At 43.5% G+C, this 27,403-nt stretch overlaps 1 protein-coding gene across 10 annotated transcripts in view; it reads right to left on the bottom strand.

Annotated features, from left to right (window-relative positions):
• dgkza (diacylglycerol kinase, zeta a) overlaps positions 1–27,403 on the bottom strand; it is a 790,120-nt gene that overhangs the window by 334,866 nt on the left and 427,851 nt on the right. For 5 of the 10 annotated variants that reach the window (XM_072591937.1, XM_072591936.1, XM_072591934.1 and 2 more), the window contains exons 2-3: positions 3,777–4,829; positions 591–699 (exon numbers count right to left, since the gene is read on the bottom strand). In XM_072591937.1, coding sequence (XP_072448038.1) covers positions 591–699; positions 3,777–4,747 — 1,080 coding nt within the window. In that variant the 5' untranslated portion in view covers positions 4,748–4,829. The remainder of the gene's footprint in view (positions 1–590; positions 700–3,776; positions 4,830–27,403) is intronic. The other 5 variants (XM_072591939.1, XM_072591942.1, XM_072591938.1 and 2 more) reach the window with 1 other exon arrangement.

Genomic DNA, 27,403 nt, shown 5'->3' with positions numbered 1-27,403 from the left:
AGGGTTGGTACAGCAAGTCTGAGGAAGGGTCACTGAGATGTTAGGTCTGATTTCTCTCCACAGATGCTGCCAAACTGCAAAGTCTTTCAGCAATTTCTGCTTTTGCTTGATAAAGTATGATTGTTTACAATAGGAGGGGGTTCAGTACAGTGGGATTGTTTACAATGGGTGGGGTTCGGTACAGTGGGATTGTTTATAATGGGAGGGGATTCGGTACAGTGGGAGTGTTTATAATGGGAGGGGGCTCGGTACAGTGGGAGTGTTTACAATGAGAGGGGGTTCAGTACAGTGAGATTGTTTACAATGGGAGGTGGTTGGGTACAGTGGGATTGTTTACAATGGGAGGGGGTTCGGTACAGTGGGATTGTTTACAATGGGAGGGGGTTCGGTACAGTGGGATTGTTTACAATGGGAGGGGGTTCGGTACAGTGGGAGTGTTTATAATGGCGGGGGTTTGGTTACAATGGGATTGTTTACAATGGGAGGGGGTTCGGTACAGTGGGATTGTTTACAATGGGAGGGGGTTCGGTACAGTGGGATTGTTTAGAGAGAGCGCGAATGGAAAGCCTTTGGGTTTTTTTTGCACTCACCGTCCAATCCACCGTGCTACGTACTTCACGATCCGAATCCTGTCGAAGTGCAACGTTTGGGTTTGGTTGAGCAACCAGATGTTGAAGCCCAGATTTAGCAATGGCTTTTCTGAAATAAATCAGAGAATGGTATTTTTGTCCTGGTCTCCATTTTACATCTATTACCTGAAATAGTGCACACACTTTTCTCAAAAGCAGCAAAACAGTTACTCCTTTTCGCAGTTCTTATTGCTACATGTGCAGCATGGTGTAACTCGGTAGTTGATTCTCACACACCTCGTGTCAGATACTATTCAGTATAACACTGTTATTGTGTCCAAGTCTGACACTGAAGTGTAAGACTCACTGGATGACAAGTAGGACAAACTAACCTACACATCGTGAAACTATGGCCTTATACCCCTCTTAAGATCGATTTCAAAGGACATTCTAATCAAATAGGCTGTTAAACCGACCCATTAGGTTAAAATTAGTTCCCATTTTTGGCTTTATCAGCAATACAGAGACTTCCCAAAAACCTCTCCAATATTTGGCAATGGGTCAAATTTTGGTGGAGCTCAATACTCCTCCACGTTTGTCTTTCCTCATTGTAATTGCTTTTTAAAAAATATTTCAATTGCACAAATCCATTTCAAAAGTTGAAGAACAGTAGTGGATTGACATTGCGAATTAAGACATTTGGGCGATCACGAAAAACAAGCAGCTTTATTCCAAACAGGTGCACTATTTACCCTGGGCAGATGCTTCTTTGAGTATGACATGCACCCTTTTGATGCTGACACCTCACCAACAACATTGCTGCACAGACAGCGGGCCTCTCAGTAGCTAGAATGAACACTGGGCAACTCCCAGCATCAACGGTAAAATAGACGCTGGTGCTCAGGCCAAAATTCGACAGGAAAACAATCAATATGCCTGCCAGAATGGCAGCCTACATGCAAAGAGGCATTATTTTCAGATAATACACCTTGTGAGCACAACTGAAGAGGAATAAAGCACTTTGTATCTTGCACTGATAAGACAGCACACAATATTCTGTGCATATTGTCATTGGGCAAGGACCTGGGATGTGTACCTATTGTTTAGCATCAGAATGGGATTATGAATACATTTGATATACATAAGGCTACCATGAGATATAATCTATGCTTTTCCAGCAACACATTTTCAGCTACCATGAGATATAGGAGCAGAAGCAGCCTTTTGGCTCGAGTCTCATTACCATTCAATGGGAATGCACCTGAGTACAACATTTACATTAGAATACAGAACATGATAAAGGTGAGGAAATTTCTTAACACAGGAATGCAGCATTTCTCATCTGTTGAAAGTGCATATACTGTAAAAGAGAAAGCAAATGCCAGTGTTTTCAACTTGAAGATCGCCTGCTGCATAAGAAAGTTTAAAGATCATTAGAAAATGGTGGTCTCAGAAATCTCACTGTATCCCAAAGAAGCTTGCACTGCAAATCCCCAAAGGCAACAGATAACAGCCTTAGGGAGCTGTGGATTGCTTCCTTCCTGACAGTGATGCAAGGAGCTTCCCGCTCAGCCTGCTTTTGAACCACATCAAGACCTCTAGTGACTCAGGCTGAATTGCTGTTACTAAATACTGTCATTGACCTCTCTCCCACAGACATCACGCTACTTATGCGACAAGAAATCTTCTACCAAAGGGTTGAGTTCTGAGAAGGGTACTTGATGAGAAGTGGTGAATTCAAAAATGCAGAAGGTGTGTAAGAAGGGAAATATGCTACAAACCAGGACTTACTGCTCTAGGAAATAGCACAGAGAGTATTAATTTGTGCAAAAAACAACAGAGGAAAGTCCTCTTGTTGTAAAATAAGACCCAGTTCCCAGCAATTAATCAGTCTGTGGGGTGTTGGTGGGGATCAGTGGAGACCAAGACCAATCCACGGTTAAAATAAAGCTCATCACCTCCTAACATTGACAACTGTTTGAGGGGAGTTTAGGTAAATTTGCCAGGTGTCAACTCTCCTTAACCCTCTCTGGCCCAATATATGATAGAACAATTCCACCAGTTAGATAACAATGTTGTGAAGCTAGAGGACCTCAGACTTCCAATAGAGGGAGAATATTGCAGACACCCAGCAGCACTGTGAAAGGGAAGCTTGTTGCTACTTACAGATCGTTCCATGTGAAGTTGCTCCACAATGTCAGCCTGTGAATTTTTTTCTGTCGTCATGACCATGTCCTGAACTAAGTGACATGCTTAATTACAATAACAACCAAACTCAATTTTTTTCCACACTTTGAGTTAAACATGTCCTACTTTATTTGTGAATACCTTATCGTGGGATTTGACCTTCTAATTCAGCCGTTTGCTTACTCACTTCTCTTGGTCTTCCTGCAAAACCGCCACCCTTCAGAACAGGGAAGAGGAAAGTGGATTCAGGAGGTTCATAATCTCCTCACTTCTATTTATTGACTTGGGAGACAGCATTAAACCTGCAGCAAACGTCTTTCTAACTACATACGATGCTCTGTGAATAACTTGCCATTTTGAATAAAGAGGAAAAGTCACTCGCATGCACCAGCCCAAAATGCAAACTAATTCAACACCATCGTTGAAATAAAGTGAATGCTCTACACTGACCAGGGCAGGACAATCACAGCTGTGAGGGAACTATGAGCAGCTATTGGATTCACATGACAATATGATCCTGATCTCACCTGCTAGTAAAATGAAAAGAAGAAATGTCTGCATTCTTTATTCGGTATCCTGGCTACTACATTTAAAGGAACAAACCGAACAGCTTGTGGTAGACATGGGAACAGAGGAAATTAATTGGTAACACTTCCAACACAGGCACAATGAGGTGAATTGCCTTGCCCCCAGTCCTGTCATGGAGGAAGGTCCAGCTCTAAAGAACCCTGAATTTCTATGCCATCACTTAGGGGAAGCAGGAGGCTGGCCTTGACTCAATGTAGGTAAGCTAGCTGTTTGCCCACAGTACTACAGGCTGTACCATCAGGGTGAGAACGGAGGTATGTTTGGGCAAATGACCAGGAAGTGGGGGGGTGGGGAGGTGGGGGAGAAGAGAGGAGGAGAAGGAGAGGGATAGAGAGAGAGAAAGCAAGAATACAATCTATGCCAAGCGCCAAATCTCCCCAACTCGCCACATCTGGGACACACCCTCCCCACCTCCAAAGCAGGAATACATACGAGAGGAAGTTGCTCCACGCCGGGGAATGTTTGGCCGCCGGGCTCCTGTGGATCAAGCGGAGGGAATTTCTGCGAACACCATGCCTCCATCGGGGTGGCAGAGCACGGGACGCCCGCCTGCTGCTCACAGAAGGCTGCCCGCTCCCCATCGACACCAGCCGGTACAGTTCTGGCTCACTGGGAGGGATGCAAGCTGTCACCGAGGTCCGCCGTGTGCCAGGAAGTGGGATGGTGCTGGACCTCCGCCGCTGGCACCTCCTCTGGTAGTTCCCATGTAACCTGTAGGCCATCTTCCCCACACAGGCTGACTCAGCTGGGGCCAGGTGGGAGGAGTTCCTCCTCAGGCAGCGAGGGGCCCTCAGGAAAGGCTTTGTATAGATGGGCCGATAGTGCCAGGCCGACCGCTGGAGTTTCTCTGGCATTCCTGGGGGAGCAGACCCATCCACTTCCTGGTCACTCCAACTCCTGCCCGCAGACGAAGACTCTGAGATGGCCGAGCCCCCGGAAGAGGAGCAATCGCCATCTGAATCATCTGGGGTAGTGCCCATCCTTGCTCCGTGAGTCAGTTTGGGGGCGGTGCCAGCCTTGCCCTCCTCTTCCTTGCTTATCTGAATGAGGCTAGCCAAAAACATGGAGGGCCCAACCAGGTGGCTGTCGATAGTCCGTAGCTTGCCCCCTCGCTTCTGCTGGACTGCGAACCTTGGGTTGAGGTGAAGGGCGGTAGTACTGGACCTGCGGCGTGGGCCACTGCTCCTAGACATCCCTCCTCCCAGTCTGGATGCATGAAGGGGCAGCTGCACACTGGACCGGCGCCTCTGCACCAACAACGCCGAGGGCATTCCTACATTCGAACGGCGTCTGACTTTACTGCCGGGAACTGTGCCTCCTGCGCACCTACCTGCCCGTCGGCACCGACCAGGCAACCTGACCCCGGGCGCCGTCTTGAAATGCCTCTTGAAAAACGTCTCCATCCTCTGTGACCGTTACCAGAGAGGGGCCAGGTCTGAAAAGAGGTGCAGGTCGGCAAGGGGTTCTCCTGTGGAGTGGGGGCTGCTAAAAAGGTAGAGAAGGAGGAATAAGAACAACGTTGGATCGAGCTCACTGCACAAATGCTCACTGGAGGACAAGCAGATGGGACAGCCCCCTCCTGCACACCGGCCAGTGCTCTCCACCCAGTGTGGTGTGCTGCACTAGGACCAGACTAATACCGAGAAAGGATGGGCAAGCTTTGCATTGCCAAGGTGGAATTGTGAATGTTAGGCACCAAGAGGCTCACAGCAGTGAGGATTAAACAACACTGCTTGGCTTTTACAATCAAATACGCTTTCCCATTTCCTGCAATAAGTCAGCTCTAAACAATTCCAGTTATCACTGAAGAACGTCAGTCAGATTCTGCTCTGAATGGGCCATCAGTATGGCTTTAACTCTTGATCATTTCTGGGCACTGAATGCTATCCTTACCACAATGTCAGAACACTCAACTCAGTTAGTTTAGTTGATGTGCATTTTCAGTGTTTCCTCTAAATCCCCACTGCATAATATACCAGATTTCAAGAGATTAAGCTGCTTATTGAATATTATCTCATGTCAGTCTGGTTGCACATCATGGAGAGCTACAGCAGAGAAAGTTAAGGCAAGGCACCTAATCAACATGGTTAAAACGGTGAAGGCTTCGGTAAAGTAAATGGACCAAGTAAATAAAGGTAATGGACCAAGGAACACTCATTTAAAATAAAAGAACCAGTTAGAGATGATCAGAGCAAACGGATATCAGCCATTGGAAGGTATGAGGTTAAAGTCCTTTCTTTTCGAGAATTTATGCTTTTAAAATCTTGAAGGAATTTACACTTTAATTTCCATAGAAAAACTTTGACTTGAAGGCTGTACAGCATAAAACTCATTACAATATTTTATTTGATGTACATTAACTAAAGGAATGATTGCCATGGTCAATCCCAGATGAGCAACATCATAGACAATTACAGGGCCAGTTGTCTTTAGATTGGATGGATCAAGCTCTAACAAACATATTCAGGTACTCAGTGTTTTCCTTCTTTCTCTGACTTTCAGCAAGATACCAGGAGTCAGAAGACTAGGTCCAATGCCTTCCTGGGGTACCTCGGAACAAGCAATAAATGTGTCTCGTTCACATGTCAAGATTTTTTTCTTTCTGATACTAATAGCAACCAAAACAACTCATGTTTCAGGAGGCAGGGATGAAACAATTCAGAGGGCAATGCCTCTTTGGAATGGTTAGTAACAGAAGATGTGACTAGCTCTTTGGTCTTGGAATGAAACACATTAGTAACTGGATACAGGCCCCAGCAGAAAGCAAAGGGAAAACGTGCAAAGAGAGGTACTTTAGTTTCTCGTTTTTCTGAAGAGTTTCCAGAGGAAGGAAATACAGTTTTAGAGTTAGAGGGATCCAAAGGAAGAAGTTTTTTTTTTCCCCTACAAAGATACAAAGAAATATGAAGTTTTTTTTTCCTGGAAGGCTACAGACACTGGACTAATTAGGAGATTCAAGACTGAAGTCATTTGATGCCCTCACCCAATAACAATCTGGGAATAAGGAGACAAAGTAAAAAAAAGCTCTGTCTCAACTCCAGCTTCATGTTGATTGAATGGTAGAGAAGGCTTGTGTTAACACCCTTCTCCCATCAATAACGTTCACAGATTTATAATTTAGATTAGATTCCCTACAGTGTGGAAACAGGCCCTTCGGCCCAACAAGTCCACACCGACCATCCAAAGAGTAAGCCATCCAGACTCATTTCCCTCTGACTAATGCACCTGACACTATGGACAATTTACCATGGCCAATTCACCTGACCTGCACATCTTTGGACTGTGGGAGGAAACCGGAGCACCTGGAGGAAACCCACGCAGACACAGGGAGAATGTGCAAACTCCACACAGTCACCTGAGGCTGGAATCAAGCCGGGTCCCTGGTGCTGTGAGGCGTCAGTGCTAACCACCAAACCACTCCTAGATTGTCAAGTTCAAAAGGCACCAAAGCGAAGTCGTTCTTTGGGAGGTTCTGTCTTAACACAAACTGAAATGTGTTCAGACTGCACACTGAAGCCAGAATGTCAGGCTTTAACCTCAATTACGAGATTTCTGACATTTGTACAGCTGTGTGTTTCTTTTTACCATGCTGATGTCTAGCACAGTATTTTACCAGTGGTTCTGATTCAAACAGGCTGAATCATTCTCATAGGAGCCTCATAGTGCAGGCGGCTCACCAACTGAAATATCAATGGATCTGTTACACCCTAGAATTTTGTGGGGAGCTAGGGAAGTGATCGCTGGGCCGCTTGCTGATATATTAGTATCATCAATAGCCATGGATGAAATGCAGAAAGACTGAAGGTTGGCTAACGTGATGCCATGTTTTAAGAAAGGTGTTAAAGAAAAGTGGGAGAACTACAGGCCAGTGAGTCTGACATCAGTGACGGGCAAGTTGTTGGAGGGAATACTGAGAGACAGGATTTACATGTATTTGGAGAGGCAAGGACTGAGTACGGATAGTCAACATGGCTTTGTGTTTGGGAATTTGTGTCACATTAACTTGATTGAGCTTTTTGGAGAAGTGACAAAGAAGGTTGATGAAAGCAGAGTGGTGGACGTTGTCTTTATGAACTTCAGTGAGGCATTTGACAAGGTTCCGCATGGTAGACTGGTTAGCAAGTTTAGATCACATGGAACATAGGGAGAACTAGCCATTTGAATTCCTGGGCCATTGGGACTGGTTCTGGGGACAGTGGAACCTCTACAAATTGGATGGGTTAGATTTGGCCAGGACTGGGACTGATGTCATGGGGGGTATTTGCTACAACAGTTGGGGAGGGTTTAATAAACTAATATGCTGAGGGATGGGAACCTATGTAAAGAGTCAGAGAAGGAGGGAGATAGGACAAAAACAAAAGATAGAAAGGGGAATTTATAAGTGCTAGGCAGAGAAACCAAGGTCAAAATTCAAACAGGGCTTGAGAAAGAAATTGGGAGCAAGACAAACAATATTAAAAAGACAAGCTTAAAGGCTTTGTGCCTTAATGCGCAGAGCATTTGCAATAAAGTGGATGAACTAATCGTGCAGATAAATGTAAACAGGTATATTATAATTGGGGTTATGGAGACATGACTGCAGGGTGACCAGAATGGGAACTAATGTCCCAGGGTATTCAGTACTTAGGAAGGACAGGCAAAAGGGAAAAGGTGGTGAAGTGGCATTGCCATTAAAGAGGAAATTAACACAATAGTGCGAAAGGACTAGCTCTGACAATGTGGAGTCTATATGGGTAGAGTTGAGAAATATTAGAAGGCAAAAAACATTAGTGGGTGTCATACATAGACCCCCAAACTGCAATGGTGATGTTGAGAATGGTATTAAACAGGAAATTAGAGATTCATGTGATAAAGGAATATCCGTGTTCATGGGTGATTTTTGTCTGCACATAGATTGGGCAGATCAGATTAGTCACAACGCCGAGGAGGAGAAATTCCTGGAATGCATATGGGATGGTTTTCTTTATCAATATGTAGAGGAACCAATGAGAGAGGAGGCAATCTTAGACTGGGTACTGTGTAATGAGAAGGGAATCATTGCCAAACTAGCTGTGCAAGACCCCTTTGGCATGGGTGAACATAACATGATAGCATTTTTTTTTAAATCAAGATGGAGAGTGAGGTAGTTCATAGAATCCCTAAAGTGTGGAAAAAGGCCATTTGGCCCAACAAGTCCACACTGACCCTCCAAAGAATATCCCACCCAGACCCACTACCCTAGCCTATTACTCTACATTTCCCCCGCCTAATACACCTAGTCTACACATCCCTGAACACGATGAGCAATTTAGTTGATTCAGAGACTAGGGTGCTGAGTCTTAATAAAGGAAACTGCGAAGATATGAGGCATGAGTTGACCTTGAAAGATTGGGGAGAGTTACTTAAAGGGATGACAATGTATAGGTAATGGCAAGCATTCAAGAAACACATGGGGGAACTGCAACAACTGTTTTTCCCTGTCTGGCATGATGGGTGAGAGGACCAATCCATGGCTTACAAAGGAAATCTGAGATAGTATCCAAACCAAGGAAAAGGCATACAGATTGGCCAAGAAAAATAATAGGTCTTAGGTTTGGGAGCAGTTTAGAATTCAGCAAAGGACCAAGGGATTGATGAAGAACACAGTACAAAAGCAAGCTTGCAGGGAACATAAAGACTGACACTAAGAGTTTCTATAGATACACGAAGAGAAAGAGATTGGTGAAGAGAAAGAGATTGGTGAAGACAAATCCAAGTCCCCAACAGACAGAAACTGGGGAATGTATAGTAGGGGACAAAGAAATGGCTGAGCAACAGAATACATACTTTGGTTCTGTCTTCACAAAAGAGGACACAATTCAGACACCAGAAATGTTGGAGAATGCAAGATTTAGTGAAAGGGCAAAACTGAAGGAGATCACTATTAGCAGAGAAATAGTGCTGGGAAAATTGATGGGATTGAAGGCCAATAAATCTCCAGTGCCTGATAGTCTACATCCCAGAGTACTTAAGAAAGTGGCTTCAGAAACAATGGATCATCTTCCAGGATTCTATAGACTCTGGAACAGTCCCTGCGGATCACAGGGTGGCTAATGTCAGTCCAGTATTCAAAAAGGGAGCTAGAGAGAAAATAGGGAAGTACAGACCAGCAAGCCTAACATTGGTAGTGGGGAAAATTCTCGAATTCATTATCAAGGACTTTATAGTGGAGCATTTAGTAAGCAGTGGCAGAGTCAGCATGGACTTATGAAGGGGAAATCTGTTGGAATTCTATGACTATGTCATGAGTAAATTTAGCAAGGAAGAGCCAGACGATTTGGTATATTTGAATTTTCAGAAACCATTTGACAAAGTCCCGCATAAGAGATTATTGTGCAAGATTAAAGCACATGGGATTAGGGGAAGATAGAAAATTGGTTGGCAGAGCAGAAACAAAGAGTAAGAATTAAAGGGTCCTTTTCAAATTGGCAGGCAGAAACTCGCAGGGTGCCACAGAGATCAGTGCTGGGACCCTAGCTATTCACATTATATGTTAATGACTTGGCTGAGGGAACAAAATGTAACATCTCAAAGCGTGCAGGTGATATTAAGTTGGGTGGGAGGGTGAACTGCGAAAAGAATGCAGAGGTGCTTCAGTATGATCTGGACAGGTTAGGTGAGTGGGCAAATTAATGCCAGATGCAGTATCATTTGGATAAATACAAGGTTACTCACTTTGGAAGCAAAAACAAGAATGCGGATTCCTACCTGAATGGCTATAAAATTGGCAGAAGGGGGTGCATCAGTCGCTGAAGGTAAGCATGCAGATGCAGCAGGCAGTAAAGAAGGCAAGTGGTATGTTGGCCTTCATTGCAAGAGGTTTAGAGGGCAGGAGCATGGATGTGTTATACAGGGCCTTGTTGAGGCCACACCTGGAATATTGTGTGCAGTTTTAGCATCCTTTCCTGAGGAAGGATGTTCTTGCGCTTGAGGGAGCGCAGCGAAGGTTTCCCAGGCTGATTCAGGGGATGGCAGGACTGACATATGAGGACAGACTGACTAGGTTAGGATTGTTTTCACTGGAGTTCAGACAAATGGTGGGGGGCATCTCTGAGACTTAGAAAACTCTAACAGCATTATAACAGGGTAGATCAGGGAGGATGTTCCCGATGGTGGGTGCGTCCAGAACAAGGGGCCACAGACTGAGGATTTAGGGTGGACCATTTAGGATATAGATGAGGAGACATTTAGAACATATATAGAATATAAAACATTACAGTGCAGTAAAGGCCCTTTGGACCTCAATGTTGCGCCACCTGTAGAACCAATCTGAAGCCTACCTATCCTACACTAGCCCATTTTCATCCATATGTTATTTAAATTATCATTTAAATGCCCTTAAAGTTGGTGAGTGTACTTCTATTACAGGCAGTGCATTCCACACCCCTACTACTCTTTGAGTAAAGAAACTACCTCTGACATCTATCCTCCAACACCCCTCAATTTAAAGCTATTCACCCAAAGAGCGGTGAGCCTGGGGAATTCATTACCACAGGAAGTAGCTGATGCCAAAACATTGAAATATATTCAAGAGGCAGCTAGATATAGCAGAGGGGGCGAATGGGATCAAAGGTTACGGGGAGAAAGCAGGGTTAGACTGTTGTGTTGGACGATCAGCCATGACCATGAAGAATAACAGAGCAGCCTTGAAGGGCCAAATGGCCTCCTCTTGCTCCTATCTTCCTCTGTTTTCCCTAGGGTAGGGGAGTCCAAAACCAGACAGCATATGTTTAAGTTGAGAGGGGAAAGAATTAAAAAGGGACCTAAGGGGTAACTCAGAGGGTGGTGCATGCATGGAATGAACTGCCAGAGGAAGTGGTGGAGGCTGGTACAATTACAGCAGTTAAAAGGCATCTGGATAGGTACTTGAACAGAAAGGGTATACAGGGCTGCGGGGCTAAATTAAGTTAGGATATCTGGTTGGCATGGACAAGTTGGACTGAAGGGTCTGTTTCTGCGCTGTACATCTCTATGTCTCTATAGCAGCAATGCAAAGTGTGTTATTAATCACTGAACACTGGTTTGTTTGCTGTACTCTGACAACACATGGACAAGCTGTCCTGCAGTCCATTACTTTTGTGTCAATACATCCCGTGCTTTGCACCAATGCTCAATGTTTCAGTGCCTAACCAGGTGTTGCTCCTGACATGTGGTTCCTTTGTCTTACCGGGTATAAAAGTACTGAGTATTATTTTTTAAAGCACTCATACATGTGAAATGCATTGCACCTTTAATAGTTGCATACATACATACATACATCCAACAATAATTCTTCACAAACTAGCACACCTAACGTGACAGATCCACTTGGCCATGAAACGACTACTTTGACTGCCAACATGTTATTCATCATGAAGTTGTATATACTGGCTGCACAGCCAGTTTTGACACAGAAAAACCAACAGGGTGCGTTCAATTCCTGCACAAACTAACGTTGCCATGAAGGACTCTCCTCCCTCGCCTGGTGGCCCTCAGGTTAAACTACCACTCATTGTCTCTCTGTAATGAGGAGAGGAGTCCTATGGCCTGGTAGGGGTATAGCAACTCTACCTTGTTGGATGTCCCTTCCCAACAGGGCTCATTAGACAGTAACAAGCAGTGGAGCCCACACTTGCCCACTTTGGAGTGCTGAGGCTAAGTGGACCTCCACATTACCACAGTGGCTGAGGAAACTTGATTCCACAGCAAAGTGGCTCAATCTTGGCTTCGGTGACTCAGCTGCTCACTCTTCAGAAGCCTGGTTCGGTTATTTCAGCAACTTTTCTGCAGTCGATTAGAGTGCTTCACTGGAAGCATGGCTTCTGCGAACCGTAAGAGTAAACTCCACGCTGACATTTAGAGGTTTCAAGAGGCAGAATAAATTTCACAGTTAATCCTGGGGGCGGGGAAGTGCCAAAGTCCGTTTCAAATATAATGCTATGGTAGCTGATGAAACAACTTCGCAAAGGAGCCTGGGAGCTGCTACCAGTCTGAAAAAAAGGTCAGGGCCACAAGCTTTGCAATAATGCTCGAGTGCACCACCCATGCAAAAATACACAAGCCTATTTCGAAACCATAAAGCAACATGGTTATGAAGATAACTGTGACCGTGAGAAACAACAAGCGTTAGTGTCAGATATTTTCAAAAATGTTTTAAAAGCGAAGCTGGCCAAACCGCCCATTGCTGTGCTGAAGGAGCGCTACACTGTGGAGATTTCAGATCAGACACTTAAACAAAGGCTCATCCTGCCTTTTAGGTAGACATAAAAGCTCCTATAAAGCTGTCTGAAGGTGCAAAGATGAGTTCCCCTCAGATGCCTCCATCAAGATTTCTAAATCAAAGTTGAAAAAATAAACTGACTGCCATTATTATGGTGCTGCTAGTGGGAGTTTGTTGTGCACTAACTGTCTGCCCCTTTCCATCATTATAACAATAACTCCACTTCGAGAGTACTTAATTCGCTTTAAAAATGATTTGAGGTGTCCTGAAGTTGCAAAAGATGCAAAATAAATGCAGGTTCTTTCTTTCCAAGAACTCCGCACAGGATACAGAGCAGATTCCAAACCTATTTATAAGTGACCTGAACTTTTCAACCCTCAATTTGCTTGTTCTTGTTTCTATACAGAGAAACCCAGGCACAGCACATGGAGAACTGAGATGTGGTTACTGAATGCATACGTAAGTGCAGCTGTGGGTGTAGAGATACTGGACACCGAAACTTGCAGCACTGGCCACTGTATGTGCTTTTACAACATCAGCCAGATTTTAATTATAGCTGTGGGCTCATCATAAGGTCACCAGTATCAATATTTCATCTGTGAGGGTGTTAGGACAAGGAACCATAAAGTGAAATACAAAGCTCATTTTCATTGAGGGACTGTTAGCAAATCATATATGATAAGATGCAAATGATACTTGAACCCTTGACAGCTCCTTGCAAGGCTAGAACTTAGCAAAGTTAATACACTAACAAACTTACTATATTGTTCCTGGCTATCAGAAAATATAAAAAGATGGGTAAAACTGTACCATCTCATGCACAGAACGGAAGGACAGATTATACTATTATTGCATTATATACTAATTTCAGGTATTTGGAGCAATGTAATCGCATTACTAACTGAAGGATTTTAATAAATTACACATCCTGTGAGTAGTGCACATTGTATGGTCTACCAATTGAAGCCAGTGAGTATAATGTCAATTTGTTCTCTGCAAAAGGAGTTGGACAAAAAATCTTGAATTCCACCAGGATCTTCCAAAGGGCATATGCAACTGGGCCTCAGAAACCTCATCCATCAAAAGCACTTGGACAATGCTGAATAATGGTGACTACTCAGATGAGAGAGAGATCCTGGCCATACTGCGTCCTGAGGAACTCACAGGAGATAAAGAACAACGCGTTAATTTTATGGGTTGAAAAATAATATGCAGGGCTGAAGGGCTGAATGAATGTTTCTCCTCACATTGTTAGAAAACTAAGGAAACGTTGATGGTAGAATCTAAAAATAACTCATCTGAGTCATGGCTCGACTGGGTTCAGCCTCTGGATCTTGTTTGGGCCTGAGTTTTGTTTTAAAAGTTTCCTTCCTGCTCCCTGGTTGAGCAATGCATTTCCTGATGTTGTACATCAGCTGGGACATTGCAACTGATTTCTGATGAAGGGCTTTTGCCTGAAATGTCGATTTTCCTGCTCCTCAGATGCTGCCTGACCTGCTGTGTTTTCCCAGCACCGCTCTAATCTAGACATTGCAATTGATGTCAATTCCTGTACAACGCACAGTGGTAGTGGAATGAATCTAGATCCATGGTGTGGATCACTACCCAGTAAAGAACTACAGGGGTGGACAGAAGGTGAAGATGGCAGTAAGTTGGTTATCATTTCCTTTGCTTTTCTCCATTCCTCTATTTTCTGATAGCTCCCTCAGGGATTGACGGATACTGCATGGTCAGCCTGGTCTCAGAGGTAGTGCTTGCAACTGAGACAAAATTGTCAAGGCAAATCCCACTCCCAAGCCTTCAATATATCAAATCATCTTAATTAAAATATATGCAAAAAGATTAGCATTTATAAGCTCCCTTCATAATCTCAGGCCATACAAAAGCACTGAACAGCCAATGTAGTAGTTATGGAGTGTAATCACTGCTGTGATGTGTGAAACAGGGCAGACCATTTGCACACAGCAAGTTCTCACAAACAGCAAAGTGATAATGACCAGACTATTTGTTTTCATGGTGTTGATTGAGAGATAACTATTGGTCGAGACACCCTGCTCATCTTCAAACTAATGCCATGTAATCCTGGCAGTATAGTGGTGAAATGCCTTATGCAAAAGGTGGCACGCAGATCTGCACTTGCTCTCTACTGCACTGAAGGGTCAGCCTGGACTTTTTGAGGTTTCTGGAGTAGGACTTGAACACATAACCCTTTGGACTCAGAGGCAAGTGCACTCCTAACTGAGCCACACGCAACTGAACTTGTACAAAATTTATATCTCAGCTCCCCCCCCACCCCCGCCATCCCACAAGCCTCATTCCTGATGAAGGGCTTTTGCTGAAACGGCTATTCTCCTGCTCCTCGGATGCTGCTTGGCCTGCTGTGCTTTTCCAACGCCACTCTCTCGACTCTTGCAAATAAAGGGGGCAGGTGAAATCAAGTGGCGTTCAAATCCAGTTCAGAGTGACTGTACTTGGCAGTTCAACACCTTCTATATCACAGCATTTGCCAGCTCTCTGGAGGGCGCTGAGTGCTCTGTAAATATCACTTATGGATGTGTTACCCTTAAATGGAAACAAGCTGCTGCCTGGCCAGCTGGTAGAGTGAGGAGGCACAGATTGAGCCCATTTTTAAATATAAAGATAAATATCATGTCAGTAATACAGAGGAGGAGTAATATACGCACCCTGTTAAAGTCAACAAGATGTCAAAGTTTGATCGACAGTCCCAGGAAGGATTTGCACAGCAGCAGATGCAACGTTTAAAACAGCATAACCTTCTTTTGTCCAGTGTGGAACCTTTGGAAGAGTTGAGGTTATACCATGGCGTACTGAATTTTCATCAGACGGTAAACATCGAGGAGAAATAGAGTGCTGACCAGTTATTTTGTTCACAGAGGTTGGCTGTCGTTCAGACCTGGTCAGATAGTTTCAAAGCCCAAACCAAAGTGTTGGGAACATAATCCAGGTTGACACTCCTGGGTCAGTGCAGAGGGAGTGCTTAACTGTCAGGGAACCACAGAAGCATCAAAAACAGGATCAGTAGGAGCCCCAAAAGCAGAAATGGCTGGAAGAGCTCAGCAGGTCTGGCAGCATCTATGAAGAGAAATCAGCTTTAACGTTTTGGGTCCCGTGACCCTTCCACAGAGGGTTAACTCTGATTTCACTTCACAGATGCAGCCAGACCTACTTAGCCTCTTCTGTTTTCTGATTTACAGCATCCGCAAGACTTTCAGTTTTTATCAGAAGTCAGCCATTTGGCCCTTCTTAGCCTGGTCAAATATTCAGTATGATTATGGCTGATCATCCAATTCAGTACTGTGCCCCGCTTTCTCCCCAAACCATTTAATCCCTTTAGCCCTAAGTCATTCGTAATAACATTCAATGCTTTGGCCTCAACCGCTTTCTGTGGAAGAGAATTCCACAGACTCACCACTGTCTGGGCGAGGAAATTTCTCATCTCAATCCGAAATGGCCTCTCACACATTCTTAGACCGAGACCCTTGGTTCTGGACCCCTATGCATCAGGAACATCCTTCCTGCATCTACCCTGTCTGGTCCTGTTAGGATTTGATCGGTTTCTATGAGATCGCCCCTCATTCTTCTTAACTTGAAAATCAAGGCCCAGTGCGTCTTCTCAGGTAAACCGCACACAAAAAAAAATTCCATGGCAATAGCTCAAAGAAGAATGCCGTGCAGCTGTTAAGGACACTATATAAATGCAAACACAAGTGTTATTGTGTACAAATATAAGATGGCATGTTTGCTGCTCAAGCATGTTTCCTCACTTGGCAGGTCTGGACAAAGGCAGGTATTCAGATCGATTTTTCCTCTCAGCTGCCATGTCAACACAAGCCCACATTTGCTCTCAAAGTCTCACTTTCAGATCTTTACTTCACACTGCAAATGGAAGGCTGGTTTTATTCCTTCAATAACACAACTCAATGCCAACTAAGTGTCTACTGGGATTACAGAAAAGTAAAGAATTAACTGACAGTATAAGTAAATGGAGGCAAAGGGCAAAACTTCTTTCCGTACAGTTAAAGTTATAGAAACATTTCTTTTTCCCCTCAGGAGATCAGAATCCAATGATGAGAATAAGTGAGAGAGATATTTTAAAATGTTAGTTTTGTTTTAAGTGCCATTTTATAAGTAGTCATTTAGTCATTGACAAACGCAAATGTTGCTGGGAAAAAAAAGACATTTCATTGAAACTCTTCATTTTGCACCAAAACGTTTTGCAATAATACCAATTCAGGGAAAACCAACATTTATTGTTCAGAAGTGGCAAAAGCTTTGACAAAATGTCTCCTTTTTTTCAGCAGTACTCATTTTGCAAGTCATAAAAATATACCAAGCACTTATGACGCACTTATAACAAAATCCTTTAATAGCTTTCTGATATCTGAGGGGATATGTAAGAGGTTTAAATGGCAAATAATTTTTGTTCAGCTGACTAGGGAAGGAAATGCATCTTATAATGTAAAATGGGGTCGATGCCAGTTAGAAATTGATCTTGATTGTTTCCTATGATCTGCAGACTGCTCATGGATACTACGCCTCTACTTCCTCAGGAGGATAAGGAAATTCAGCATGCCTGTAAAAACTCTTAATTTTTATAGATGCACCACAGAAAGCATTTTATCCAGATGCATCATGATCTGGTATGGCAACTACTCCACCCAGGACCATAAGAAACGACGGAGATTCATGAACACATTCCAGTCCATCACAAAAACTGAGCTTCCATCTATATTCCTCCCTCCCTTGCAACATAATCAAAGACTTCTCCCACCCCAGTTGTAGTCTCTTCCAACCTCTGCTGTAAGGCAGGAGATACTATTCCTTAAGTGCACGTACCAACAAATTCAAGAATAGCTTCTTCCCTGTTATTAGATTTCTGAATGGGCCTCTCAAAAATGAAATTTAATGTTGCCCTCCCTCTTTGTGCATCTTCTCTACAGCCGTAACATTGTATTCTTCGCTCTGTTCTATTACCGTAACATACTTTGTATGATATAACCTGCTCCTGTACTGCACGTAAAACCAAACCTTTCACTGTACCTAGCTACTTGGGACAATGATAAATCAAATTTTGAAAAAAGACGTGATCACTGCTGCAAAGGGTCACTGGCAAAATCAATTGGTCTGATTCTTAAATATGTGGTCCCAGAGATCATGGTCACTGCTGCAATGGATCATTAGGTTTAATTCTCAAATTACTTAGTCACATTTTCAGTCACAATCCTAGAGACTCTGCTGTTGGCGAAGCACATCTTTGGTGGAGAGGATTTGCCCCATCATGACAACTTGATACTGGAAGAGCTAACTTTGCACCAACGGCTTGAAAGACTGGCTGGAAACTGTTAAACAAATTGAAGCAATTTTTAAAGTAAGCAATGAATGTTACTTGTAAACAACATTCATAGTAGAAGGCTAGGAAAAGGCTAGACGGTGTCAAACAAAGACAGTGCTAATTGGAGCAGCGAGCATGCCTGAGGTATGTATCGGTCTTAACTAGATGCTGCTAATGTCAAAATAAAAGGAGGATATAATAGAGAAATTGATGTGGAGAAAAGAGAGGTTATTTATCACTTTTAAAAGGTGTTTGGAAAACTAGATAACAGACTTGTTTGCAAACTTCAAGTCCACAGGGCAATGACACTGTGGATATAACATTGGCCAAGGGGGTACAAAGTGAGGAAAGGTTATTTCTCAAACTAAAGTACAGCATAAGGAGGTCTTTCTTAGGTCATACTATTAGAATACCTATACTTTTTCATTTATATATTAATGGACTATACTTAAGTATGGGTCATCATTTCAAATATTTGCAGATGACATGCAACTTGGCAATGAGATAAACAAACTCCATCAATCAAGATGCATTATTTTGGAGCTGAGGTGAAGGCAGACGTCCCTTTAAGAATATGGAGTGTAACCGTCCCTCTATTCCAGAAATAAATACGGGGAAACATATCGGTCAGGCGACAAATCAGAATCCTGGCTTTGTGCGAGCAGCAACACAGTTTGGTTCCAGGAAATCTAATATGTGAGTTTTCATTCCATAAGTTGCAGCATTAACACAACTGTTCAATGTATTTGAAAACAATTAACTAGTTTTAAACTACAGACTTAACTTAAAGTAGTCAGTGACCATACCACCTAGACCACAGCCACAGATTAAAAGACCAGGTTAAGGTAACCCTTTCTGGACTATCATTATTGCTTTACATGAAACATGCACTTAGTGCAATCACTCCACATAAAGTTACAGTGATAACAACTGACATTGGTTTCATAAGATAGCAGATGATAAATTGGTGCTCTCTCCATTCTATTAAATGAGGCTCTTCAATCACTTCCACTGAGTTCAGTGCCCTTAACTTACACTGAACTAAGCAAGAACAAAAGGTGACCATACATTTAAAAGTAAACAGGAAAGCAACGCTGCAGCACACAGTACAATATAGAGTACATAATGTTTCACAAACTGAACATTTAAGAGCGAAAACTGAAACACCTCCAATACTGCAGAACCGCTGTTCTATCACAGCAATACAACTAAACGCAACACGGCAAATATACAGGTGTTGCTGCTGTTCAATACTGACAAAGACTGGAACTGTAGGTCATACAGCTCCACAAGCCTGTTTCAGCATTGAATGAGATTATGGCTGCTCTGTTGGATATGCCTTTCACCCATATCCCTTAATACCTTTGATAAACAAAAAGTTATTCATCTCACACTTAAAATTAACAACTAATCCAGCATCGACTACTTAGATGGAAAAGTTCCAAACATCTACCATATACCATCCACTAAGGCCATTTCTGTACTTCTGTATTGAATCAGTAGCAAGTATTACTTGTCTACCTCCTGAAGCCTTATGAACAGGGCAGTATGGACATCCTGTCATTGCATTCAAGAATATGGGACAGGTGCAAGAAATTGGAATTAGTGCACTTTTAGTCGCAGTTATGTCGGTGCAGACTCAATGGACCTTTCCAGAGCTGTATGAACCTATGAACAACCCAGTTCATTGCCATCCTCTCAATTCCAAGCTGCGACTGAGGTGAGGGAAATGCAGCCAAAACAGAAAGTGAGGAAGGACAACTTCAAAATGATACAGCATCACTCTCAGCAAAAAACGAACAACCGACTGGTGGAACAGGGCCTGTTCCAGTGATTCCATATCCATGTTCAGATACGGTAACAAGGGAACTATCAGCTGGAATGTAGACCCAATATCCAATTATTCGCAAAAACAGATTTGAAAATAACCCGCTCGAGTGAGGATTTGGCAGCAACAATTCACACTCCTCTATTTTCTCTCCTCTTCACCCAACTGTCCTTATAAATGACAACTAGTTTATGGAGTAAAACTTCTTAAAGTGTTTCAGGAGAAATGCGATGCAACAAAATGTTGAAACTACAGACAATGGATAAGGTGACTCAAGGTTGGACAAGAGGTTGATATTAAGGGGTCTCAAATGAAAACAGCATGGAGATGGATTTGGAGAACAGTAACAATTATATCTCAAGGTTTAGGATGATGGTGGAAAATGACATTCATTAATAAAAAGTAAGAACAAGCAACTGGCTTGATTTTAATGGGAGCCGAGTAGGATACATTGGAATGAAACACAGAATCTGAACAATGGGAGACCTTCGAAGAGGAGATGGTTTGATCAAGATCTATTCTATCAAAAACAAAAGAACAAACAAATCCGAAAGAAATAGAGATTTAGTTAAAGGGGGAAAATAGAGTGTTTACGATGGGAGTCAGGTCGAACGTATGATTGAGAACAACGTTGAGTACAGAAGGTTCAGAAAGGAGGCAAGAAACAAATTGTGTTAAGAGGGGTAGGAAGTCTGACACCTCCCAGCAAGGGAAATCTCAGTCATCAATAGTAAAATAATGAGAAAAGGAGGAGTCCAGCCAATTAGGGATCAACAAGGCAGGCAATAGGCATGGCTGAGGAGTTAAATGAATACTTTGCATCTGACTTTACTGTGAGGCAGATATTGCCCCAGTCATGGTGACAAAGGAGGAAACTCAGTCACTAGAAAGACTTCAAATTGATTAGGAGGAAGCATTGGATAAGCTTTCAGTACTTAAAAAGTTGATGAGGCACAGGGACAGGACGAGATGCATCCAGGAATAATGGAGGAAGGGGAGAGTGGAAATTGCAGAGGCACTAGACGTAATCTTTCAATCTTCCCTCAGTTCGGGGGTGGTGTCAAAAGATCAGAGAATTACAAACCTTATGCCTTTATTTAAAAAGGTTGTGAAGATAAACCCAGCAATTACAGACCAGTCAGTTTAACTTTCGTGGTGGGGAAACTCCTAGGAATAATTGTATGGGACAGAGCGAATATACACATGGGAAAATGTGCATTAATTTGCAAGTGTTCATATGATTTGTTGAGGAAACTCATGTCTAATTAACTTGCTGGAGTGTTTGAACAGCTAACAAGTCATGGCTGATGAAGGCAAAACTGTTGATGCGGTATACATATACTTCAAAATGGTATTCGGTATAGAGTTCCACGACAGACCTGTGAGAAAAGTAATGCATCACGGAATAAAACAGACAATGGTCACGTGTATATGGAAGTGGCTGAGTAATTGGTAACAGAGAGTAATGGTTAATATGTAGTTTTGGGCTGGAAGAAGGTTTGAAGTAGAGTTGCCCAGGGGTCAATATTGGAACCCCTATTTTTGCTCTAACACATTAATGATCTACACATTGGTGTTCAGGGATAGTTTCAAAGCTTGCCAACAACACAAAACTTGGAAGAACTTAAACTGAGTGTAGACCTTCAAAAGTACCATGGACAAATAGGACGCAGATGAAGCTTCATTAAGTCATACACTTTGGCACAAAGAATATGGAGAGCTAGTATAAAACAAAAGGCACTACTCTAAAGGGTGTGCAAAAGTAGCAAGACATGTATCTAAGTTAATAAAGGTGGAAGAAGATGTAGAGAGCACTGTTAATAAAGCACACAGTATTTTGGGCTCAATTAGTAGGAGCATGGGGCCCAAGAACAGAGACATTATGCTGAACCTATAAAGGATACAGATTAGACCTCAGCTGGAGTACTGTGTACAGTTCTGCACACTTTAGGAAGAATTGGTAACATGAGCATTACTTCACCTCCAATGCATTCACAAATTATGTAATAATTGTACAGAACATGCTCCTTTCTCGAAGGTTCACACTGCTGTTTTATCTGCAATCACTTCCAATTTCCCTTTGAATAACTGGTATTAAATAAATAAAACCTACTATTTTTTAAATTAAAAATAGAGCAGTATACACCTCCATGTAAGCAAAGATGACCTATCTATACTGTCAACAACCTGTTCCATAGAGATGTCCCTCATTCCTACATTTCTTGGTGAGCTGTGTAACTGTTTTGCCCATGTTACCAGTCTAGCAAGCTCACAAATGATGGGCCGAGGAACCAGAGTGTGAGGGATCTCTCCTGGTCATTTATTCAGCAAGTGGCCAGCTCACTGTTCCAGACTGCTTACCACAAAACAGTGAACAAATTGTATAAGTGAGTGTATAATGGGACTGCTCCCATAATCTCTATTTGTAGGTACTGAATGTGACTGCTCCGTAGAGTCTTCTTGTTCCCAATTATGTCTCATTCAAGACAGCGTTGCGTGGTTAGTGGAAGTTAAAGGAAAGATGGTCATTTGTGTTTGTTTTAAAAGCCTTCAAGATCCATCAGGGTGCTTCATGGCTTATAAATGACACTGAACGACATAATTTATTCTGTCAACAGTCTCCCTCTTTCATCATTTGCCTGCTTACAATTCCTCACAGTACAGAAGCAGTCTTCTTGTCAAACAACAGCTCTCCCTTTCATCTAACTGATGAATTTATAAAACTGGTAAAGTAGAGATGAAGAAGCTGATTCCACTAGTTGGAGGATTGCTAACCAGAGGACATGCATCAAAGGAAGTGTGAATAAATACTAACAAAAACAAAGATCTACAGATGTTGGAGATGTGAAACAAAAACAGAAATTTCTTTAGAAACTCAGCAGTCCTGGCAGTGTCTGTGGGGAGAAAGCAGAGTTAATGTTTCAAATCCAGAGACTCTTCTTTAGAATGTTCTGCTGCAGACCGGAGTTTCTCTAGCAATTTCTATCTTTGTTTGAGAATAAAAACTTCCACCAAAAATGGTACGATCGGCTGTGCACTTCTTGTGGCAAACGCAGATTCAATGGAAACTTTACATGAGGAACTGGATGCATACTTGGAAAGGAAAATGTGCAGGGCTGTGGGGTAAGAACACAGGAAACAGACCAAATGAACAGCTCTTTTAAAGATATAGCATACACACCATAGGCTGAATGACTTCATGCAGTACTGTAAGACTCTATTAGTCCTCACTAACAGCCACTGTCCTATCTCTAGCTGCCCCTCACCACTGATGTCCTGGCAACATAGGAGCTGAAGAAATAGTGAGGGGGAAGAAGAGACAATGAGAATAAAATTAAGAAATTAGTAATTAAAAGAAAAAGCTACTTTCTCCCTCCTCCGCCTGCAGCTCAAATAAAAGTTGAACTGCATGTTGCAATAGTCGTGGAGGTATTCTTTTGTTTTCACGGAAAGATTCCTGACTCGCTCCCAATTGTGAAATTCAAAAGGCACAAAATCACGCTACTCGGCTGACAGGAGCACAGCATGTGGGAGACAGAGCCAGAACTTGGGGGCTCCGTGTAAAAATAGCAAAGTGAATAGTTCAAAGAACAAAACAGGGCAGATAGAGAGGAAATGAGAGAGGAAGGCACGAGAGACAGACAGAGCATGAGAGAAAGCACGAGACAGAGACAGAGAGAGAGAGAGAGAGACAGTAAGCGCACAAGACAGTGTGAAAGAGAGAGAGAGAGAGAGAGAGAGAGAGCACACACAAAAGATAGAGAGAGAGAAAGACAGTACGCGCACAAGACGGTGTGTGTGAGAGAGAGACAGAGAGCACGAGTGTGTGCGAGAACGAGAGGGAAAACACGAGAGAGAGATGATAAGTTGGGAAAAGGAAAGGGCAGGTGAGAAGATTGGAGGAGACCCAATATTGGACAGGAAGGCAGACAGAAGTGGGAGGGCGAAAAGACTGAACTAGGAAGAGAGCAAGAAAAACAAGAGAATGGAAGAATGCTGTGAGGATACAGGCGGAAGGGTGGAGGAGGGAAGGACAGTATTAAGAATAGAAAAAGAAACAAATATCATTTTATCAATGTTTCCATTTTTTGTAAAGGAAACATTTACAAACCCAGCCTAACCTGATAATTGTTTTTAAGTATATAACGTGTATAGTGTGTAGGCTCACGCATTCTGGCTGCTATTGATCATACGATCCATGGTTTTCACTCAGTAGCTTGGTCACTGCACAGGTTCAGGTCACATGGCAAGAAGAATCGTGCATAAGAGAGGGTGGTTACTCTGAGAAAGCACAGAGACATTTCATCTGAAACCAACCACCCTGCACTATTCAGAGCACGGCTGGTGGGTGTGCAATGCAGTAGCTGCAAACGCTTAAGTGATTCTTTCCACTTTCCCCAACCCTGAATTGTGTTTTTCATTTGTCACCACATCAGTGTCAGTGGGTGGCTCTTTGGTTACTGGCCTTCCAGTTTGAACAAGCAGGTGGTTGCCTCACTTACAGGAACGCAGCCCAGAGCCTTCACACCTGAAACTGATTTTGCCGGCTCTGTACGCGTCTTAATCTCAATCTGCACCACCTCAATGGCAACTTGCATTTGTACAAAACATGACCCGTCGGAGAACTATAAGAGCATTATGAAACAAAATGTAACTCCAAGACACATGAACACAGGTGACCAAAAGCTTGGTCACTGAGGTTTAAGTTGTGAGGAGCATCTTAAAGGAGAGAGAGACTGAAGGGGAAAATTTCAGACCCTAGACAATCAAAGGCATGGCTTCCTATGGTGGAGCAATTAAAATTGTGAATGCACAAGAATTAGCAACGCCCAATGTTCCAGAAAGGTGGTGAGGGTGGAAGAGATTACAGATACAGGGAGAGACGAGGCCTGGGCTACGATTTCAAAAATCAGGGCAATACGCTCATTCTTTGGAGGAACCATACGCTTTACCGTTAGATTTTTTTTAGTGCTTCACCTGGTGACGTGACCGAAACCAAAATGTCAGCTTCCAAGCATGCACTGATGAGACTCAGCTCTTCCTCACCACCTCCCCTCTCATCACTTCCACTGAAATTCAATTGTTAGGCAGCTTATCCAACATCTAGTACCAACTGAGCAGAAACTCCTTCCAAATTTAATGTTTGGGAAGACTTTGCAACTTCGCTCCTTATTTTCAAATCCGTTGTGGCTTCATTCCATCCCATCTCTTGTGATCTCCTCCAGCTCTACAACCTCTATGAACTCAGTGTTCTGGCCTCTTGCACATCCATAAGGTGAATTGGTCCTCCAATGGAGGCTGTACAGTCAACAACCAAGACTTTAAGCTCTGAAATCCCTCCCTAAACCTCTCCACCTCCCTCTCCCCTGCAAAGATGTACCTCCTGGACTGCGTTTTTGATCATGTGTCTTATATGTACCTTAGCATTAAAATAATGCCCCTGTGTAAAGGAATGGTGCTGTATAAAAGCAAGCTATGTTGTTGGTGATCATTGTTCCCAGTTTCTATATTTCCCTGCTAGATTCACAATGTTAAGGTGCAGTAACCATATTCAATAGACAATAGGTGCAGGAGTAGGCCATTCTGCCCTTCGAGCCTGCACCACCATTCAATATGATCATGGCTGATCATCCTTATTCAGTATCCTGTTCCTTCCTTATCTCCATAACCCTTGATTCCACTAACCTTGAGAGATCTATCCAACTCTTTCTTAAATGAATTCAGAGACTGGGCCTCTACTGCCCTGGGGCAGAGCATTCCCTGGTCAGCACAGGATGTTGGGCTCTGTGGTTCAATCTCACATCACCCTGATAGTCTGCCTGGCCTTTGATCACTATCCCACCAGTACCCTGCTCTACCCAGCTCTGCCAATTTCCTCTTGCCTAGGTTCACAAACAACAGTCTCTGGGGCTTCCTAGCAATGTATCGAGCCAGCAGGTTTCTTAACAAGTAGCCCACAGCGAGGAAACCTAATAATAAGATCCGTTGTGGTAAGTAGGTAAGTGCTGAATTTTGCTTGTTGTATTCTTTAGACCCAGTTTTGTTTTAAAATAAAGGTTAGCTTTAGAGGGATGGCAGTGAAGGCAGTGCAATGTTCCTCCTGCAACATGTATGAGGTGAAGGATGCCATGGACGTCCCTGCTGATTACACTTGCAAGAAGTGCACCCATCTCCAGCTCCTCCAAGACCGTGTTAGGGAACTGGAGCTGGAGTTGGATGAACTTCGAATCATTCGGGAGGCAGAGGGGGTCATAGATCGGAGCTATAGAGAAGTAGTAACTCCAAAGATGGCAGATAGATGGGTGACAGTGAGGGGACTGGGAGGAAGCAGCCAGTGCAGGGACCCCCTGCGGCCATTCCCCTCAAGAACAAGTATACCGTTTTGGATACTTGTGGGGGGGACGACTTACCAGGGGTAAGTGACGGGGCTCAGGCCTCTGGCACGGAGCCTGTCCCCGCTACTCAGAAGGGAAGGGTGGAGAAGAGCAGAGCAATAATAATTGGGGACTCGATAGTTCGGGGCACAAATAGGCGGTTTTGTGGGAACGAGAGAGACTCACGTTTGGTATGTTGCCTCCCAGGTGCAAGGGTACGTGAAGTCTCTGATCGTGTTTTCCGGGTCCTTAAGGGGGAGGGGGAGCAGCCTGAAGTCGTGGTCCATATTGGCACCAATGACATAGGTAGGAGGAGTGCTGAGGATGTTAGACAGGCTTTTAGGGAGCTAGGTTGGAAGCTCAGAGTTAGAACGAACAGAGTTGTTGTCTCTGGTTTGTTACCCGTGCCACGTGATAGAGTGTCGAGGAATAGGGAGAGAGAACAGTTAAATGCGTGGCTACAGGGATGGTGCAGGAGGGAGGGATTTCGGTACTTGGATAACTGGGGTTCTTTCTGGGGAAGGTGGGACCTCTATAAACAGGATGGTCTGCACCTGAACCTGAGGGGCACCAGTATCCTTGGGGGCAGGTTTGCTAGTGCTCTTGGGGGGGGTTTAAACTAACTCTGCAGGGGCATGGGAACCCAGACTGTAGCTTTAGGGTGCAGGACCTGGAGTGTAGGGAGGTTAGGAATATGGCATCAATCTTAAAGGAGGGTGCCTGTAAATAGAAGAGTGGCTTGAAGTGTGTATACTTTAATGCCAGAAGTATACGAAATAAGGTAGGTGAACTTGCAGCGTGGGTTGGTACCTGGGACTTCGATGTTGTGGCTATTACGGAGACATGGCTAGATCAGGGACAGGATTGGCTGTTGCAGGTTCCAGGGTTTAAATGTTTTAGTAGGGTCAGAGGTGGGGGTAAAAGAGGGGGGGGGTGTGGCTTTGCTTGTCAAAGATAGTATTACAGCGGTGGAAAGGAAGATGGACGAAGATTTGCCATCTGAGGTAGTTTGGGTTGAGGTTAGGAATAGGAGAGATGAGGTCACCCTGTTAGGAGTCTTTTACAGGCCTCCTAATAGTCCTAGAATCGTTGAAGAAAGGATTGCGAAGATGATTCAGGAGAAGAGTGACAGTAATAGGGTGGTTGTTATGGGGGACTTTAACTTTCCTGATAATGATTGGGAAAGCTATAGCTCAAGTTCGTTAGATGGGTCAGTGTTTGTCCAATGTGTGCAGGAGAGTTTCCTGACACAATATGTAGATAAGCCAACAAGAGGTGAGGCCATAC

Source organism: Chiloscyllium punctatum, chromosome 22, assembly GCF_047496795.1.
Source record: "Chiloscyllium punctatum isolate Juve2018m chromosome 22, sChiPun1.3, whole genome shotgun sequence".
NCBI lineage: Eukaryota > Metazoa > Chordata > Chondrichthyes > Orectolobiformes > Hemiscylliidae > Chiloscyllium > Chiloscyllium punctatum.
The sequence above is the reverse complement of the archived record's forward strand: the minus strand, read 5'-3'. Positions and strand labels throughout refer to the sequence as shown.